Source organism: Uloborus diversus, chromosome 5 (genome assembly GCF_026930045.1).
Source record: "Uloborus diversus isolate 005 chromosome 5, Udiv.v.3.1, whole genome shotgun sequence".
Lineage (NCBI taxonomy): Eukaryota > Metazoa > Arthropoda > Arachnida > Araneae > Uloboridae > Uloborus > Uloborus diversus.
Window position 1 is genome coordinate 151,515,897 of NC_072735.1, and position 18,025 is coordinate 151,533,921.

General features: G+C 31.7%; 1 protein-coding gene across 1 annotated transcript in view; it reads left to right on the forward strand.

Annotated features, from left to right (window-relative positions):
• Window positions 1–17,265: 17,265 nt before the first annotated feature.
• Window positions 17,266–18,025, forward strand: part of LOC129222431 (uncharacterized) — a 41,450-nt gene continuing 40,690 nt past the window's right edge. The window contains 1 exon segment of the mRNA XM_054856946.1: window positions 17,266–17,406. Within this exon segment, the coding sequence (XP_054712921.1) occupies window positions 17,337–17,406 (70 nt within the window). The 5' untranslated portion in view covers window positions 17,266–17,336.

The following is an 18,025-nucleotide window of genomic DNA, read 5'->3' on the forward strand; positions in this document are numbered from 1 at the left end:
GTAGGGAAGTCAAAGTCGAGAGTAGAAATATTTAAAATTCTAAGATTCGGAATAGATCATCTTCTCTCCGAGTCCGCTACTCTGTCAGGGTTGCGGAGTCAGATTCAGAGTCGAGGAGTAGGAGTCTGAGGTGACCATTAGGGTGGGTTGAAAAAACGAAATTGAGAAATTTGTAAAGCCTATATGTGAGAAAAGTGCCTCTTACCAAACCTATTTATCACACAAAATTTCAGCTAAATCAAATATCTTTAGCTGCCCATTTGACTTTCAGTTTTAAATATTTAGTCTGATTTTTCACCAAACAAGAGAAAATGGGGTGATAAAATAGAATTATCTCCCATTTGAAAGTAAAAAAAGTCGGAGCCCGAGCCAGAGTCGGCCATTTTCCTAGAAACTTCGCAACCCTGGAAATACTGATTGATAAAACGATTAGTTTTTATTTTCATTCTGAAGTTTTAATTAATTAATTTATTTTATTTATTTATTTATTTCTCATTTTCATTTTTTTGGAAAAGGAAAACAAAAAGAAATTTGGAGTGTTTTAATTTTTTAACGGAAAGAAAGACTTGCAAACTTTTTATTTCTTATGAAAACTTTTTGGTCAGGTGGACTTTTTTCTCTGAAGTTATTATTTTTTAATCTTTTGCAGCGTGAAAAATAAAATAAAATCGAGGATATTTATTTTTACCCTAAAGTGAAATGAATTCAAAGAGCAAATATGTTTACAATGGCTACTTAGCCGGACTCTGACTCCTACAATTTTAGCGCTTTCGACTCCTATTCCAACTCCTGTACCCCAAAATCAGTTCGACTCCGACTCCGTGACTCCAACTCCGCAGTCTTGGCAGAAATATACTTGGTGGGAAAATGACAGACTCCGATTCTTGGAATCTCAAAACCTTCAGCATCCAACTCCGACTCCTTTACCCCAAAATCAGTCTGGCTCTGACTCCACGACCTCCAATTCCGACTCCGCAGCTCCAGTTTTTACTGTGAAATGATGATTGCTGAGGTAATTTGCTTTTTTACCTTTATTTTAAAGTTTTAATTTATTTATTTAATTTTTAACAACGGGAAATAAAGGAAAATTCGGAGTTTTTTATTTTTTTAACGCATTACTTGCCACATAACCCAACCATTTTTTCCCCCATTACTTGCTGTGACTGCTCATTCATTCACGGTCCCGTTCCCACCCTGAACAATGTTTACATGCTAATGTACCAGACAGCCCGGTTATCACATCCTGAGACTGCAGTTTTTTTCTGATTAGAATTACTCCCAAGCAGCACAGAGGCGTTCAAAGCTCGTTCCATAACACGTTCTGAGCACACCATCCGACACGTTCAAATTACGTTCTCTCAGAACGGTCTAAAAAGCGTCTATGTGTCTCGTCGATCGATGTCGTAAAGCACGTCAAAATCTGGTGTTGTACCACCGCTTTTGCACCAATTTTGAACGTGGAATATTACGTTATATTAAAGTGGTAGGATGACGTTTCATTTTGGTGTTAAAAAAAACAATACTGAATTTTCTGCTTTCACAGGTAAAAAAATTCGAAAAAATGAAGGGTGCACCCCATAAGGGCGTTTTCCACTTACAAATTCAGTTTTCGTCAGATCTCTGCTGAATTTCGTACTGAAATCTTTTGATGATCGAAAATTCCTCATAGAAAGACCCCCCCCCCTCAAAGAACACCACAATGAGGATTTTTCTTTACAAAAAAATCCAGTTGATGTCGGATGTTTGACAAATTTGGCACACTCAATTTTGTCGAGTCATTTGATGATCAAGAAGTCTCATAGGGGAGTGTTCGCCCCATTTCTACGGTGTGCAGATGCCCACATACAGGACTTTCCCTTTTACAAATCGAGTTTACCAAATCTGACTCGTAGATACTTTGATGCTCAAGAACTTCCTTGGGGTTTTCACCCCTGCCGATGGGAAACAATATATAGAGGATTTTTCCTTGTACACATTCAGTTTACGTCGGATCTTTGCCAAAATTTGGCTCATAGGTCTTAAATGCTCAATAATTCACATAGAGGGTTTTCCTTCTTACAAAAATCTAGTTTACACTTTACCTTTGACAGATTTTGCACATAGCTTTCTTTGATGCTGAAAAATCCACATAGGGGAGTTTTCGCCTCCCTCTGGAGGTGGAAATTCCCCCAAAGAAGATTTGCCCTTCTGCAAAATTCAGTTTATGTTGGATCGTTTAAGAGGTCCTTTGATGTTCAGGAATTCACATAGGGGAGTTTTCTTCCCACCCTTGAGGGAGGAAAAACCCCATAGAGCGTTTTCCTTTTTACAAATCGAGTTTATGATATTTGCCAAATTTGGCACATAGTTCCTTTGATGCGCAAAAATTTACAAAGGGGGAGGGGGAGTTTGGCCTCCCGTCATAAAGGGGTTTTCCTCTGACAATTCTAGTTTACGACAGATCTTTTCCAAATTTAGTACAGAAGTGTTCTGATGCTCGAAAACTCAAGTAGAGGAGTTTTTGCCCCTCTAGTAAAATGCAAAATTATCTTATACAAAAATCCATGTAATATCAAAGCTTAGTCAAATTTGGAAAATATAAATTTAACGTTTTGCAAAATTTGGCACATTGAGAGGGGTCAAGGTCCTTCGACTCCTCCCGTAAATTCTACCTTGAATTACAATGCTCAGATTTTGTGCACTTTTTCCTAAACGTAGTTTTTTTAAAACTTTTGTTTACAATATCTGTTAAATGTGTACAATTTTTGTAAATCAGGGTTTTATATTTTTTGTTCTGCAAACTTAAATAATAACACAAAATTTACAAAAATACCGATTAATTTACAGATTTTAATGAAATGAACACTTATAGAGGCTTTACTCTCCTGAAATGCAACTCCCTAGTGCGTCTTGCAGCCACACCACAATTTCGAGGTTCGACTCTTGGGTTTATTCAAGGTATATTACAACATAACTTCAGAAGTAATTTCCCACGAATACATGTACAGGGTTTGAAGAAAAACCGGGATAATTTAAAAAACCTTAGCTACCCTGGATTTTTTTTATCAAGTACCCTGGTCATTGTTGAAAATTGCTTACTATCTTACAAGAAAAAAAATTAATCTTGATCACTATTTTAACATTGCTTAAACTGTACCACTTTGTTACTTTTACTTTTCATAGAGATATTAATAATTTTAAATTCTGAATTTATTTCTACTCAAATTTATTATAAAAAGCGTCAAAATTGAAGAAAAAAAATTTGAAAACCATTTAGCATTTACATAAAATACTCAAAATACACCGCCAGCTAACTTTTGACGAAAATTACTGAAAACATTCAGCATTTAAGTGAAATATTATCAAAATTGATTTTTCTGAAACATAACCACACCATAAATAGAAAACAAATTCATCCATACAGAAACAAGTATGTCACATTTTGAGAAAAGCTTTCCTTTTAGTCCCAAAAGGCATTTAGTAGTTTTTGTTTTCTTCAGTTTGTTTTAAAAAAAACCTCTGTCTAAGTTTTACGTTAAAAAGAGCCGTATGAACCATAACCATGAATCATATCAAGTATTTTATATATCCTTCCACACGAGAAGTTGGAAATAAAAATTTGAACAATATTAAAAAATATTAAAATTAGTAATTATAAAGTCGCAAAATAATTTTGCACACATTAATTCAGAATATGTGAGAAAATTTTCAGGTATGATTACAGTTTATGGAATCTGGAATAATCATTACACAGTTGGTTAATTTTATGAGATTATGGTAATCTACCTTTACACTTTGCAATCTTGCATTAAGCATCTATTAAAAAAAGAGATTCCCGATGTAGTTAATCAAATCATTTTTTTCCAACAATACAAAAAAAAAAAAGAAAAAAGAAAAAAAAATGAAATAAAATAAAATAAAATCTTTGAAAGTAATTGAAATAAATTAAGTAAATTGCTTAGTTTGGCTTCCCAGCAAAGAAATATTTTTTAATTAATCGTGAAATCCATATGCAGATTTAATTCCTAAAACTTAAGAAGTTGTTCAGAAAGACAGATGCCAATTTTCGTACTTGGTATCATTTATTTTAGATCTAATATGTAGTTTGTTTCTGAAGTAAATGTTTCAATATGCGGCAAATTTTGAAAAAAAAAATCGACTTTATCGAGATAGTTTATTTTTTTCAAGTGGTCATGTTAACTAACTCACGAGTTTTTTTTTTTTTTCGTGCAGGTCCCGGTTTGACGAATCCTGTACATTCATAAATTAAAATAGTTCAATAAATAAAATACATATTTTAAGGGGAGTTAGTACCCCCTATACCATCAATGTTAATTTGCACATGTTCATGTACCTTTCTCTCAAAATCTATTAAAGATACAATTATGAATTTTTTCTGTACCTTAAGTAGACTTTTTTTCTCTATACTGAAGTAAAATTTTACAGAAAGAAAGCTTTTTTAAAAAATTCTAATTAGATGTATGGAATTGGTGACAAAAATTTCAAAGCCTAACACAATTTAGGTTCTGAGAAAAAGAAACATTTAGTTTCAAAAATACTTTTTCTCGATATAACAATTTAAAGAAGAAAATCATACCTTATCAAAATATGTTTACATTTTTTAAAGCTTATTTTAACTTACTTCTCATATGAGCACGATCAAGAAGCTTGTTTCATTAAAAAGGTATTGAAATGGAGTATCAAAATATATAGAAGTCAAAAAATTGAATTTTTGAAAGTATTTAGGGTACTGACTCCCCTTAAAGTTCTTACAATTTTCAAATGATGCACTGTAATAGCTAAGATGTGTCTACTACATATATGGAGAAATAAATTTAAAAATAAAATACAGTAACATTAGTAAAATTGTCACAAATGTAAAAATTTGCTAGGGAATTTTTTTTTTGAAGTGCCTGCTACTTTTTAGTTGGTCTGTGATGAATAATATTTGGATGAAAAAAAATTTTACTTTAGTTGAATCATTTTATGATTCTACTTGAAAAGGGTCTCAAATTTTCCATGGACTCCCCAGCCATTCCATGGACTTCCCGTAAAGCCATTTTACGGCATTAACTTTTTGATTGATTAAAGAATTTTATGGTTAAAACCCTGAATTTCCTCTACTTCCCCCTTTTCTCTCTCTCTCTCTCTCTCTCTCTAAAATGCAAGATGTTTCTTAGCCCTCAGAAAAACTCATGTGAATTATATTCTTATATTCTTTAGTTAATTGCAAAAAGAATCACGTAAGTCACACAAAAAATCAATGAAGTAACGCATACAAGTTAATAAAAAATTTAATCACAAAATACCCTTCATTTTACATGATAAACTATTACACATATTTTGATTTTAGGAACAACCAAAAAGGAATTAAAAAGAAAGGCGTTGATCGTTTTGACCCATTAATGACCTTGGCTGCCTGAAATAAAATACAAATAAAAAGACAAAAATTGCAGCTTATAATAAGATTAAGTGCGTAAAAAATTTGAAGTAGAGTCAGAAATCACCTGACGTAAACATTCTTATTTTTTGAATGATACAAATTAAACTAAATAAGTTGGAAAAAAATGTAACCCGAAGTGTTCAAATCCAATAGTACAATACAATCGTTGATCATACCTTGGGAGCCCAGTGTGTTCATCATTTTTTAGAAATAGTCATAGAGATGCAATACATTTTTTAACGTAAGAGATAATTTGACTTAGCATTTTCTTTAATGAAAAAATTACATAATGATGTATGTAAAAAAACATAAAATATGATTTTAGTTTTAACCACAGAAAAACCATGCTGCTTTTAAAGGTATTTCAAAATCCAACTCGAGTACCCATGTTTGTGACTTTTGTATTTGCTATATATAGAGCAAGATCCTTAATTTGTCCAAATGGGGAAAAAAATCACTAAGAAAGTTCTATGCGTTTTCTATGATAGTACTTTTTTTGTCCACCATTTCATACTACAAAAAACATATTTTCACTATTTAAAAAATAAATTGATACTCTTTATTTCTGCATTTATGCATCATTTTTCCGTGTATATTTGTTGTTTGATATAAAACCTGAATTGGTTAGTATTTTTAGTCTAATGGGTAATAATTTTAAGTGTCATAACTTGATTCTACTTCTACATAGGAAAACCAGTTTTTACAAACATAAAACATGGCCTGCTGCTTTCAGGAGAAGATGCTAGTTGCATTTCTTAAATTATCTATTTTGTGCACATCTCAGAGTAAATAATGAAGAAAGGAAAGAATCAATGTACCACACATATATTCAGAGATATTACTAGAATTATTTTCAAGATATGAAAATATTCATTGATATTTTTCCAAAATCGCGTTTATTAAGACTTATACCAAAGGATGAAATGGAAGTTGTCAGACAAAGAAGAGATGTGCACTAGTTTGTTTTTTTCATTGTAAAAAAAAAAAAAAAGTTAGAAGTTATATTTAGTACAAAAAATATAAAAATGAAGAAATACACTATAATCGAGTGTATACGACGAAGAATTTTTTCAAAACAAAATAAATAATAGGTACACAATGTAGTATATTTCTGAGTGAACCTGAATTCCTGAAGTAATTTTACTGCAACGAATGATGATTCAGAAACAGTGTTCTGTTTACCTGAATGGGCATTAAAATGTGTTCCAAATGAGCTCTATTAAGAAAAAAAATGCTAATGTAATTCCTGCCGGTAACATATCCTGCGAAAAACAGAAAAGGTTTTGTCCCTATCAGCATCTTCCCGGAATTAACCTGGTATTTTTTTTGAAGAATTAAAAACCCCCTTTCCAATAAACCCCAGACAAACAAAGTCTTTTAGCCTCTTCACTAAAAATTTTCGTGATTGGATGGAGTAATTTTCTCTTTCTGATACTATTCACTATTTTTTTTTTTGAGGTTGTAGAAGACCCATTATATATAGAAAAGCATATGCTGTATCATTTATATTGAGAATACGTGGGGTTTAATGGGAAAATGTCATTTGATTATTTGGTATGACATATAATTGTTTTGATTATTTTGTATGCATCTTACTTTCATGTTTTCAAGAAACAAAATTATATGCGAGGATCACATGTCTAATTTTAGCTGTTTTTTTTTTTTTTTCAAATTCATGCTATAAAGCATGTAATTTAACACGCTTGTCTTCCAATAATTTTATAATTAAGTGACGAATTATAACAAGTGTATTAATGAGTGCTTAGAGGCTTTTACCTGTTATTTATTTTGCAATACATGTACTTCCTTCAACGATTTTATTTTGTTTATAATTAGAAAGATACAAAGATTTGTCATTGACTTAAATGTCTAGGAGTTGTAGACAATATAATTCAAAACATATTAATAAGCTTATTTAATTTGTTACTGTTTTAATTTCTTTGTGTTCTATTTCGTATTGGGTCACTTCATGTTAAATAAACTAGGCACTCAACCAGACCATTTCAGACTAACATGAAACTTTCAGAAATTTGCTCTTTTATATCATTAAGATGCATATGGTTTAAAAAAAGAAAAAAAAAACTTTTTTTTTTCATAATTCATCTTACATAATTAAAAACTGAGCGTATGTACCTGTCTATCTATGCATTAATCTATCTATCTCTGTCCGAGTTACTTCTCCCGAACGCTAGTAAACTGAACATCGAACCAGGTATCGATGTATTCGTAATTTTCCCGTATTTATGTTTGGCTATTCAAAATAATCCCCCGATAATAATGAGCGGAGATATCAACTGAAAACTACTAATTATAATACTTTGATTTCGACATAAAATCCCTATTTTTCGAGGGCTTTCCTCCATTCAAATTATCTGTGCTTCATCAACTTTCCGTAACAATGCTTTATTGAAACTTGTAGCATGCAGAAAATCCTTGAGAAAAAAGATCTGTTGCATTTTTTTCTCAAACATGAACAAATAAAATTCTGGGTTTTGCTTTGAGGGTCTTCCTGTGATCGAGATACTTAAAATGTTCCCTTTTTGGTTATTTTCCCGGAATCTGCCGCAAAATGTTACTGATTTTTCAATTTTTTTGTTCAAGAGTGATTGCAGAACAATGGTCACTTGACATAACTTTTATTTTCAAGGTAGACCGTGCAAAGCTAGGCGACGCAACTAATGAGTAATTGATGTTTGTTAATATGCCTTCCTGCAGTGCTTTGAAATGATATCTCAAAGCTATGGGAGCATCAGGATTGTGTAATAGCTGACAATTACATGCACTTTAACTTGATCAGTAACTTAAATACTCTTCGAATTTTTTTTTTTTTTTTTTCACATAACTCAATATTTAGGAAAAAAAATTCTCATTTTTTTGAGATAATGTCTTTTAGAGATTTTGAGAAAAAAAAAAAAAAACTTTCAGAGTGGAACCATTAAGGGATAGCGCCAGGGGTGATAGTGGACTCGAGTATTTTTTTCTATGAACAGTGAAATTTATGGAAATTGCCCCCTTTACATTTGAAATCATTTGAAAAGTACCACTTTAAAAGTTTTTTTTTTAAATACTATTTTAGTTTTAGATTGCGTCAGCCCAAAATTTTCGGAAATTTGGGATCACAAACACCCCTGATTAGCACCAATTTTTTGAGATGAAAGACACTATCTCAAGTATTTTTGAAATTTCGTGAGAAACATATTTTCAAAAGTATTTCAATTTACATATCGAATTAAAGAGCACGTAATTGTATTTCAAAAGGATCTATTTTACAAGACTGAAGTTCTCATAGAAATGCAGTTAAATATTTGAAAACACTACCGACCAGCAAATGCTTTTTAACGAATTTCAAAATCATAAGTTATGAATGATTGATTTTTTTTTCAAAACTATTTACAAATTTAAGAAGTGGAATAGAAGATTTTTAAAAGTTTCATGAATATATGAAAAGGTCAGGTTGAGGATTTTTTTCCCCTTGATTCGACATAAATTCGATCCTACTTAAAAATGGCACAAAACATACTCTACTCATAATTTAATACAATTTAATTCCACTTATAGTATGCCGATTGATACAAGAGCAAGGCTGGTTTTTCGTCAAAAAGACATTAAAATTAAAAAGCAGAATCTAAAACTCGAAATAAAGACTATAAAAAAAAATCTGTGTTCAAACAATTCGTTACAGGGAGAATATTTTTCTTAATACAAAAAACACTGGGAAATAATTTTAACTCCTTAAGCCAACACTTCTATTTAATATTATTTTTCTTTCCCCATCCGTTTTCAATTCAATTAGTTGATTTTTGCCAGTCTTTTTTTATTTGTTAAACCTGTGCAGGAATATTAAACGCAGAAAACTTTCAAGCACCATATGATGGTAATCAACAGCTGGTAGCAGCTCGCCATTTTGTTTTGCTGCGATAGAATAAACAAGCAATACGCATTCTATTTTTATAAACCGAAAACATAACCTAGCATTTATTTCAACTTGCTTCTGAAAAAAATAAATGAATAAAGACACAAAAGCATAGTCAGACATAATATCTTTAACAACAGGAAATATTGCTTTAGAATAGAACAAATTGAATGCGTTATACAACGAATCTTGTTTTTATAATCTTGACCATTTTCAACGCCATAATTATTTTAGGTACTATTTTGATTGAGACCTTTTCTGTTGATAAAATTGATTCTTTATCCTGAATATTTTAAATTGAAAAAATCTTTAAATAATTTAGACTCATTTTCTGTCTCAACATTAAAGAATACTAATTTTCTGATTTCTGTACACTGTACAGTATGTACCACATTTTACAGCCGCAACATTTTTCATAAAAATTTTCGAGGTTTATTTTTGCAATAATAGAATCATTATGTGAGCCGTCTACTTTTTTAAAAGCATAAAAACTTTAAAATAAAGCATTTTAAATACATCAAAAACTGAGATTCAGCAAAAACGAAATATATATGTATACTCTATTGCAACTTAAAATTCATAGTCAAAAACAAGAATAACTAAAACAACCACTTTAAGGAAAATAAATGTAGCAATCAATTCGAATTCAGATCAGAAATGAAAATTGCACAAAGAAACGTTAGCGAAAAATATATCCGTGAAATAGCCATTGATATTAAATTATACAAATGGAACAATTTAGTTTTGCAAAATGTTCGAAGCTAAGAAAAAACCCCAATTAACTCAAAATTTAAATGAAATTCGATTTATAAACAAAATTAACATGTGAAAGATTTAAAAGTAATTATAATTAAATTAATCACTTACTTTTGATAAAAGAATAATCCTTTGCTCGAATTGTTTTTCAGCAGTTGCTCCGAAAGTAGTTGAAGTTGGCAAGCAAAGAAAGTTTCTGTAACTATTCCACGGTAAACAGATATAGAGGGCGCTCGGATGCGGTGGCAGCTGAACGTCAAGTATTACGTTATTTTAGCACGGGAATAACACCGTGTCATTAGAACGTTTTTTGAACGTCTAATATGACGTCCTCTCAGAACTAGACTGGCACCGTGATAATATCACTGTTGCTGAACGTCTAATTTTACGTGCAAGTAACACTTAACACCGTCATTCGACCAATAACACGATTTCTGTACCAGATTTGAACGTTCTGGTGCTACTGGGGCTCAGACAGAAATCTTCTTTACTAATAATAAAGCTGAAAGTCTGTCTGGATATCTGGACCTCTGTGACGTGCACAGCGCCTAGACCGTCCCGCCGATTTTCATGAAATTTTCCACAAAGTTAGTTTGTTGCATGGGGGTGTGCACCTCGAAGTGATTTTTCGAAAATTCGATTTTGTTCCTTTCCTATTCCAATTTTTAGAAAATTTTACCGAGCAAATTATCACAGCGTGGAAGAGTAAATTACGAAATTATCATAACGTGGAACCGTAACATTGGCGAGCAAATGAGCATAACAAATTGGCGAGAAATTCGTCATCCATTATTTGTAAATATACAAGCGAACCAAATGACCTTTTAATTTACAAATACGGGCAAAACCTTGCGGGTATCACTAGTTGTGAATAAGCGAGTTGGAGGCAGATGTCATTTCATTGAAGCTGAGAGTGCCAGGATACTTATATTTAGACTGAGGAGTTCTATTAAGTACGAAACTGCAGTCTCAGGATGTGATAACCGGGTTGTCTGGTATATTGGCATGTAGTTCTGCCTTAACCCTGGCTTAGGATCTGTAATTTACTGCTAAAAATGTTTGGATGCATTCATCAAAATGGACTAAAATTCATATATGCATGTATATATATTAAAGGACATTATCTTAAGGTATTTTTATTTTTTAAGTTGTAAATCCTGTAATAAAATTTTTATTCAAATTACCTATCAAATATCAAATTAAAATGTGTGTAGTTGTCTTGAAAATGAGCTAATATACAACTTTGTAGCTCCAATAATTGAGTTGTAACATTTTTAAGTACTACCGGCAAGTTTTTTTTAAAAAAAAGTACTACTTTTTAACGAATTTCAAAAATTAATTACTCATCAATTTTTTTCAAACCTATCTATGACTTTAAGATGTCAAAGAGAAAGATTTCTGAAAATTTGAGTTGATCGGGTTGACAGTTTTGTTGAATTAAAGTGTGTGTAGTTGTCTTGAAAATGAGCTAATATGCAACTTTGTAGCTCCAATAATTGAGTTGTAACATTTTTAAGTACTACCGGCAAGTTTTTAAAAAAAAAAGTACTACTTTTTAACGAATTTCAAAAATTAATTACTCATCAATTGCGAATGATAGATTTTTTTTTTTTTTTTCAAAACTATCTATGACTTTAAGATGTCAAAGAGAAAGATTTCTGAAAATTTCATGAAAATTTGAGTTGATCAGGTTGACTGTTGATTCGATATGGTTGACCTGGATGTAGAAAAGGAATTGAAAAGAGAAAATTATAGCTTAACGTTTCAAGGGATATCGTTATTCTAACAGTTAAACGTAATTCTAAGCTTTGTTTTTGCTGAAATTAAAATTGTTTCACTTCTAAAAGATGTGAAAAAGTTGAACAAAAATGGTAGAAAAATGTGAATTTTGTGATCAAACACCTCAAAAGTTTGAAATGTTTCATTTTTTTAAACCAGAATTAGGTTCATATTCTGATGAAATATGTTGTTAAGGATTTAAAAAAATTGTAATGATTAAAAAAATTGTATGACACACATAAAAGCATGGGCGGATTTATGGGGGGTCAGAGGGGGGCAATGCCCCCCCCCCAGTTTTGGGAGGACTTTATGTAGTAACAACACATCTTCCAAAAATTTAAAAAAAAAAAAAATCATTATTTTTTCGTTTTTGAATAGTTCAGAAGAGCATGGGTGGATTTATAGGGGGGGGGCAAAGGGGACAATGCTACCCAGTTTTGGGAAGAGTTTATATAGTAACAACTTATCTTCCAAAATCTTACAACAAAAAAAAATCATGATTTTTTTAATTTTTTGAATAGGAAATTAAAGTTTATTTTTTCTTTTGAACTTAAAATAGCCGTTTCTTGCAAAGATTGAACACTACTGTACAAGTGTATAATCTACTACTCAATTTCAGAGGCTGGAAAGTGCAAATTATTGATAGGTTCTAAAATCCCTGAAAAGAATTGGCGCAGTATAGCCTACAAGGGCTCTTAAATGAAAAACCCAATCTAACCAACCAAACCTTGAAAATAATTAGACAAGTCTTTGAAACTCCTAAGCAAAGTGTGCTTCAATTTTATTTCTTATCAAGTGTATAAATTAAGAATTGTTCAAATGGGTAGTATGTTACTCTCTTGATACCTATTCTCTAAATCTATGCACCATTTCTTTTAAAGTATTAACTTGCATCACAAAGCACTTTTAAAGCGTATATCTTTAAAAAAAATTATTTGCCTATTATTTCCAATTAACCCTATAAGACTTCAAAATGCAGAATTTTATATCCATTTTAGATAATTTCCTCCGGGGGAGTAACCCCCGGGCCCCCTAAAACTGGAGATATTCTATATCCCACTTAAAAGGGAGCACTGCGTCACTCTCTTAATACCAGCCCCCTCTCTTTTAAGGTCAATTTAAAAAGGACAGCATGATTACACACAGTACTGAAAACGACACATAAAAAGTAAAGAATAACCTTACGCATCACAGAAAACAGACAAAAACATGGGAGGGGGGGGGGGGAGAATTAAAAATGTTGCTCCAAAAAAAAATCCTGCCCCCCTCCCCCCCAGGAACTCAGTCCTAAATCCGCCTATGCATAAAAGTTGTGATTTCAGGAATGCACACCAGGAACAAGTTCTGATGGCAACCATCCAGAAACATCAGCTTCTAACTTTTATATTTCTGGCAGAAATGACTTGAAAAAATTACCAAAATGTATTGAAAATACATAAAATATGAAAAAAATATCCTTCAAGTTTGAATAAATTCTGATTATTCCTTCCCTGTTGAAAAAATTCCCGTAAAACACTAAAATGTCTGCCTCCTAAATTAGTTATCCCTCTTAAAACATAATTACTGCTATTCATAATTGCTTATACAAACATTGTAATAGATTTAATTTAGTCTTGAAATTGAATGTTTTTGGAAAAAAATGAAAAAGTTGATGATAATCAACAATTGTAGAACAGGTGGTTATCCGTTATGGAAGATAAGCAAATTAATCTCCAAGTAAATTGAAATGTCCAAACAAAAATGATAAAAAAATGCACGATACAACATTAAAGTACTCAATCACGAATATTTTCAGCGAAGAAGTCCAATTTTTATGTTCGACTTAGTTAGAAGAGGCTTTTAATCTAATGCTCGTATTATACGTGAAGTGCTTGATGTAATTAAATGGCCATAAGCTTATTGCTTTTTGCATTGAAAAGAGCGTTCCCTGTAACGCCGAAACACGTATCTGCAGTAATCTGAAATTTGTGCTTTTATGACGTTGTTATTTCTTACCTTACCTTACTTTAGCTAAACTGTATTCAGAATTGTCATACTTTTTTTTTTTCTTGAACTAAAAAAATATTTTTAGTGTTGTTGGTTTTTTGGATAGAAAGGTTGGAAAATTTCCCGTAGGCGTTAATGTTCACATTTTTTAAATTGTTTATTTGAACGTTCGTTTTTTATTCATGTTCTCGTTAAGAGCTTTTTCCAAAAAAGTTTGTTCGAAGGAAATCTGCCTCTAAGTTTGAGAACTACTGTATATTTTTTCCGTAATGTCGTAGGTGTTAGTACTTCAGTTTTTTTTTTTTTTTTTTTTTTGAACTGTTCAAGATGAATGAAAATTTGTACGAATAAAAAAAATGAAATATTCAAATGAGGTGTCCTCGTCGAATTTTTTTAAACAAAGTAAAGTTAGTACAAATCAGAGTATCCTCTCAAAATTTGGGAGGGGGTGGGAGGCGGCCAGACCAACAGACACACATCTCAAAACGCACCTTTCAAAATTTTTAACTTTCAAAAATAATTTTTAATTTGTATTTTTTCCCGTTTTTCTTATCTTATTGCAACTATATTTTCGATACATTAAGTTTCGTGCTTTCTCTCTTACGGGAAAGAAGGGTGAAAATGTTAAGATTCCTTAATTCATTACTATACTCAAATTTTACAAACAATTTTTTAAAAATATTTTTCTTGCTTCTAGAAGTTTGATTTTTATTTCAGTCACCATTGACCTGACTTACGTGTAAGGCAGGTCAATGTGGTCAGGTTCACGTGGGAACGCACTAGTATAAAAAAAATTTTACAACTATTTACAAGCATTACTCTTAGTATTGATCGATTTGTCCAAACAAATCCCTGCTGGAAATAGTCCCACTCTTCCCTATATTCACTCTTTTGCAGAGGGTTAAAACAGTTTTTTTTTTTTTGCAAACATTTAATAAATATGTGTAAGGTCAGTTAATGTAAAAGGAAATATGCGACACATGGAAACAAACTCAACCACCCTTGTTGAAATTTTTGAAACTAAACTGTTGGTGAGCAACGACGAGGTAAAATTCAGAAGAGATTCTGGGGGTTCCGCATGTTTCTTAGGCATTATCATTGCCTAAAGACGACATCCACAACGTTTCTGGTTGGATTAAAAATATATATAATTAAATATATTTCATCAGGAAACATAGTTTGGAAAATAACTTATTTTTCCAGTGGTAAAATGCAAGTTTACTTGAAAGCAATCGCAAGACTATAATATTATGCAGTAGTTTTGCGTGGCCCGTGTGTATCACCACAAATTACCAGTGTGAGAGAAGTATGACTGTGCTATGTATCCTCAAAATATAATAACGAATTCACTGATCGAGTAACGCTCCTGGCGTCACAAACAATATAACACACGCCACAGCATGATAATTAGACAATATTTTTTTGGTAATGTTTGACATACAGGGAAATTCTTTATTTCGACAAGGCTGAACTGGATCCGGTAACCTAACTGTTTTACTGGTAAGACTCATTTTCAGAGAAGGAAGAAACGAAAAAGGGTTCAACAATGAACGCTATCTACTGGAGTTTAGGGTTCAACCATCAAACTAGTAAAAAACAAACAATTGCTTCGTTTAAATAAAGAAATAATTTTCACCCGTCATATCTTGACGGGCGATTTTCTAGTTGGTATACCGCCTAGGTAGATAAGAGTATTTTTATCCATTTAAAGAAAAAAAAAGGTAATAAATAATTACACGAAAATAAATACACTTCATTTCTTCAGTTATTTATTATTCAGTGATCAGTGCTGCATTATAAAATGGTTGTATACTCTGTAATTGGGTATTTATTGGCATATTATTACAATTTCTCTTAGAAACAATCATGACTGATAAAGAAAAAAAAACATGACTACTGTAATATACTTTATCAAAAACCATTTAATTAGTTTCAAGTTCTTGCGCATCATCGCATTACATTAAATCTGCTCTGAAATCAACTAAAAACAAGCATTTTTAATGTAAATTTTCAAAAATTTTCAAATTAGGGTCTCCGGACACCCCTGTTTGTCCTTTGGAATATCCCCCAGACCCCAGTATTGTTGCGCTCCCAGAATTCTTAATCCACCTATGACGACACAGTAAAACGTTGTTTTTTTTAAGTGTAGTGATCTTATATTCTCCTCTCCAGCAGGACTACAAATGCGAAGTAACTAGTTTCAACTAGTTTTACTTGCCATGTGAAAGGATATAATGGGGTTGTTTTCTTCAGTCAAAAGTACTACTTTTAGTCACTGAAATTGATGGAATAAGCAAGAAAAAGAACATAGAGCGAGGAAAATCTTTCATTTTCCCATCGCTTAGTTTCAATTAATTTTTTAAAATGTCCGATTTTGAAAATAAGGCGTGTTCTTTATGACGTCTCAAATGATACACTTTGGCGCATCTGTCTACCGCGTTTCTACGTTATGATAATTAAGAAGAGAATTAAATATTACGCTCTACGCTTGCTATCAACCATATCGTTGCCAATACACGTGAGTAAAGATGCGAATTTAATATTTTGCTCTGTGAAAATTACAACAGCGAATGGCATTTCATGATTTGTGATGTCATCGGCAGAAGCGTTAAACGATTAAAGAGCACCGATTTAAGTATTTTTTTTTAAATATTAAACTTAAAGAAATTTTTTAAAAATGGTCAGATCCAATGTTTTTAAGCATGCTCTTTCAAAAAAAAAAAAACTTTTAAAATTTTGGAAACGATCCCATTCTAAATACAGCTATTTTACAGGCTATTTTAGGCAGGCGATAATGTTTTAAAAATATGCAATAGTTATGGATGAAAAATTTTCTTTACGAATACGTACAAGTTATACATCTAAATGTACAATAAAAGGTCTCTGCAATTTCTCTTTCATGATAAATAAATTCAACCAACCAGCTCAACTACATTTTTTGAGTGCAAAAAAAGAAAAGAAAAAAAAGGAAAAGTGTGCGAAAAAAATATTTTAATTAAAAAATTGCGATTTTCCAATTTTAAATAAAACTTCGGGGAGGTCCGGATCCGCCTAGAAACCCAACACCTACGCCCGTGCCAGTAAATGCAACATGTGGCCTAACATGGCTTACAGATACAAGTTTGACATATGCTAAACACTGCTATACTATGCTCATTTCCAAAATGGTTCATTTCCTCTAGACTTGTGGCCACCCATTTTGGAATTTATGAACTCGCGAGCGCCGGTAGCCTCACCTTCCCGGATGCCTATTCTCGTGTGGCCGGATACGCTGACATTGGCCCCAAAGTGACGTCACAAAGGCGCGATATTAGTGCTTGCTGCCCCGTGGTCAGATGTCAATAGAAGCCTGGAACTGCTCTTATATCGGTCTTTTAGTCTGCTTCTATCTCTGTGTGTGTTTGTGCGGGTTTACCAGCTCTCCTGCAGGGAATGCGAGGTGCAAGTAGAACTATCCAGCAAAGTTGAGAACCACCAAACATGAAACTTTATTCTGTCACTATGATACCTCTGGTCTCTTTCTTAGCTGCTTTGCGCTTACTCACCGATGGTAAGTTGGCATTTCTTCACTTCACTTAGAATGAAAGAATAATGGAATTTAAGAAAATCCATTTGTTGTTTAAAGGGTACCTTAAACAGTATGCTCAGAAGTAAGAAACGTAACTCTCTAGTAGATAAAAAATTAAATCCTAAAAATTTTAATTCCCATTGTAAAATTTATGCTTGTGAGTGTTTTGTATATCTCCTAATTATGTAAAATTTATAATATTCTCTAATTAGAGCTTTTTAAACTTTTATTAATACAAACTCATGAATGCACTTTAAAACTTTCTTTTATTCAAACTCATATTTAATCTAGTTCAGTATTTAAAAAAAAAACTACAAGGTCAAGTTTTATATTTATTTTTTTTTTTTTTTTTTGAAGTTTATTCAAAACAACGCATGAGCAAAAAATTAGTTCGTAATTTTTGTTTTTGAAAACTGTTTTCTTGGCAGTCGCAATTTCATCAAATATTTTTTCTTCCTTAGCATTTGGTTTTAAGAAACAAAACTTACTTCAAATTTTATTTAGTTTTACTTCAAGTTTTAATTTAAAATTTGTATTGTAACACCATATTAACCTGAAATTCGGAATTCTTTTTATAATTTTATTCTACCATCTTATCTCT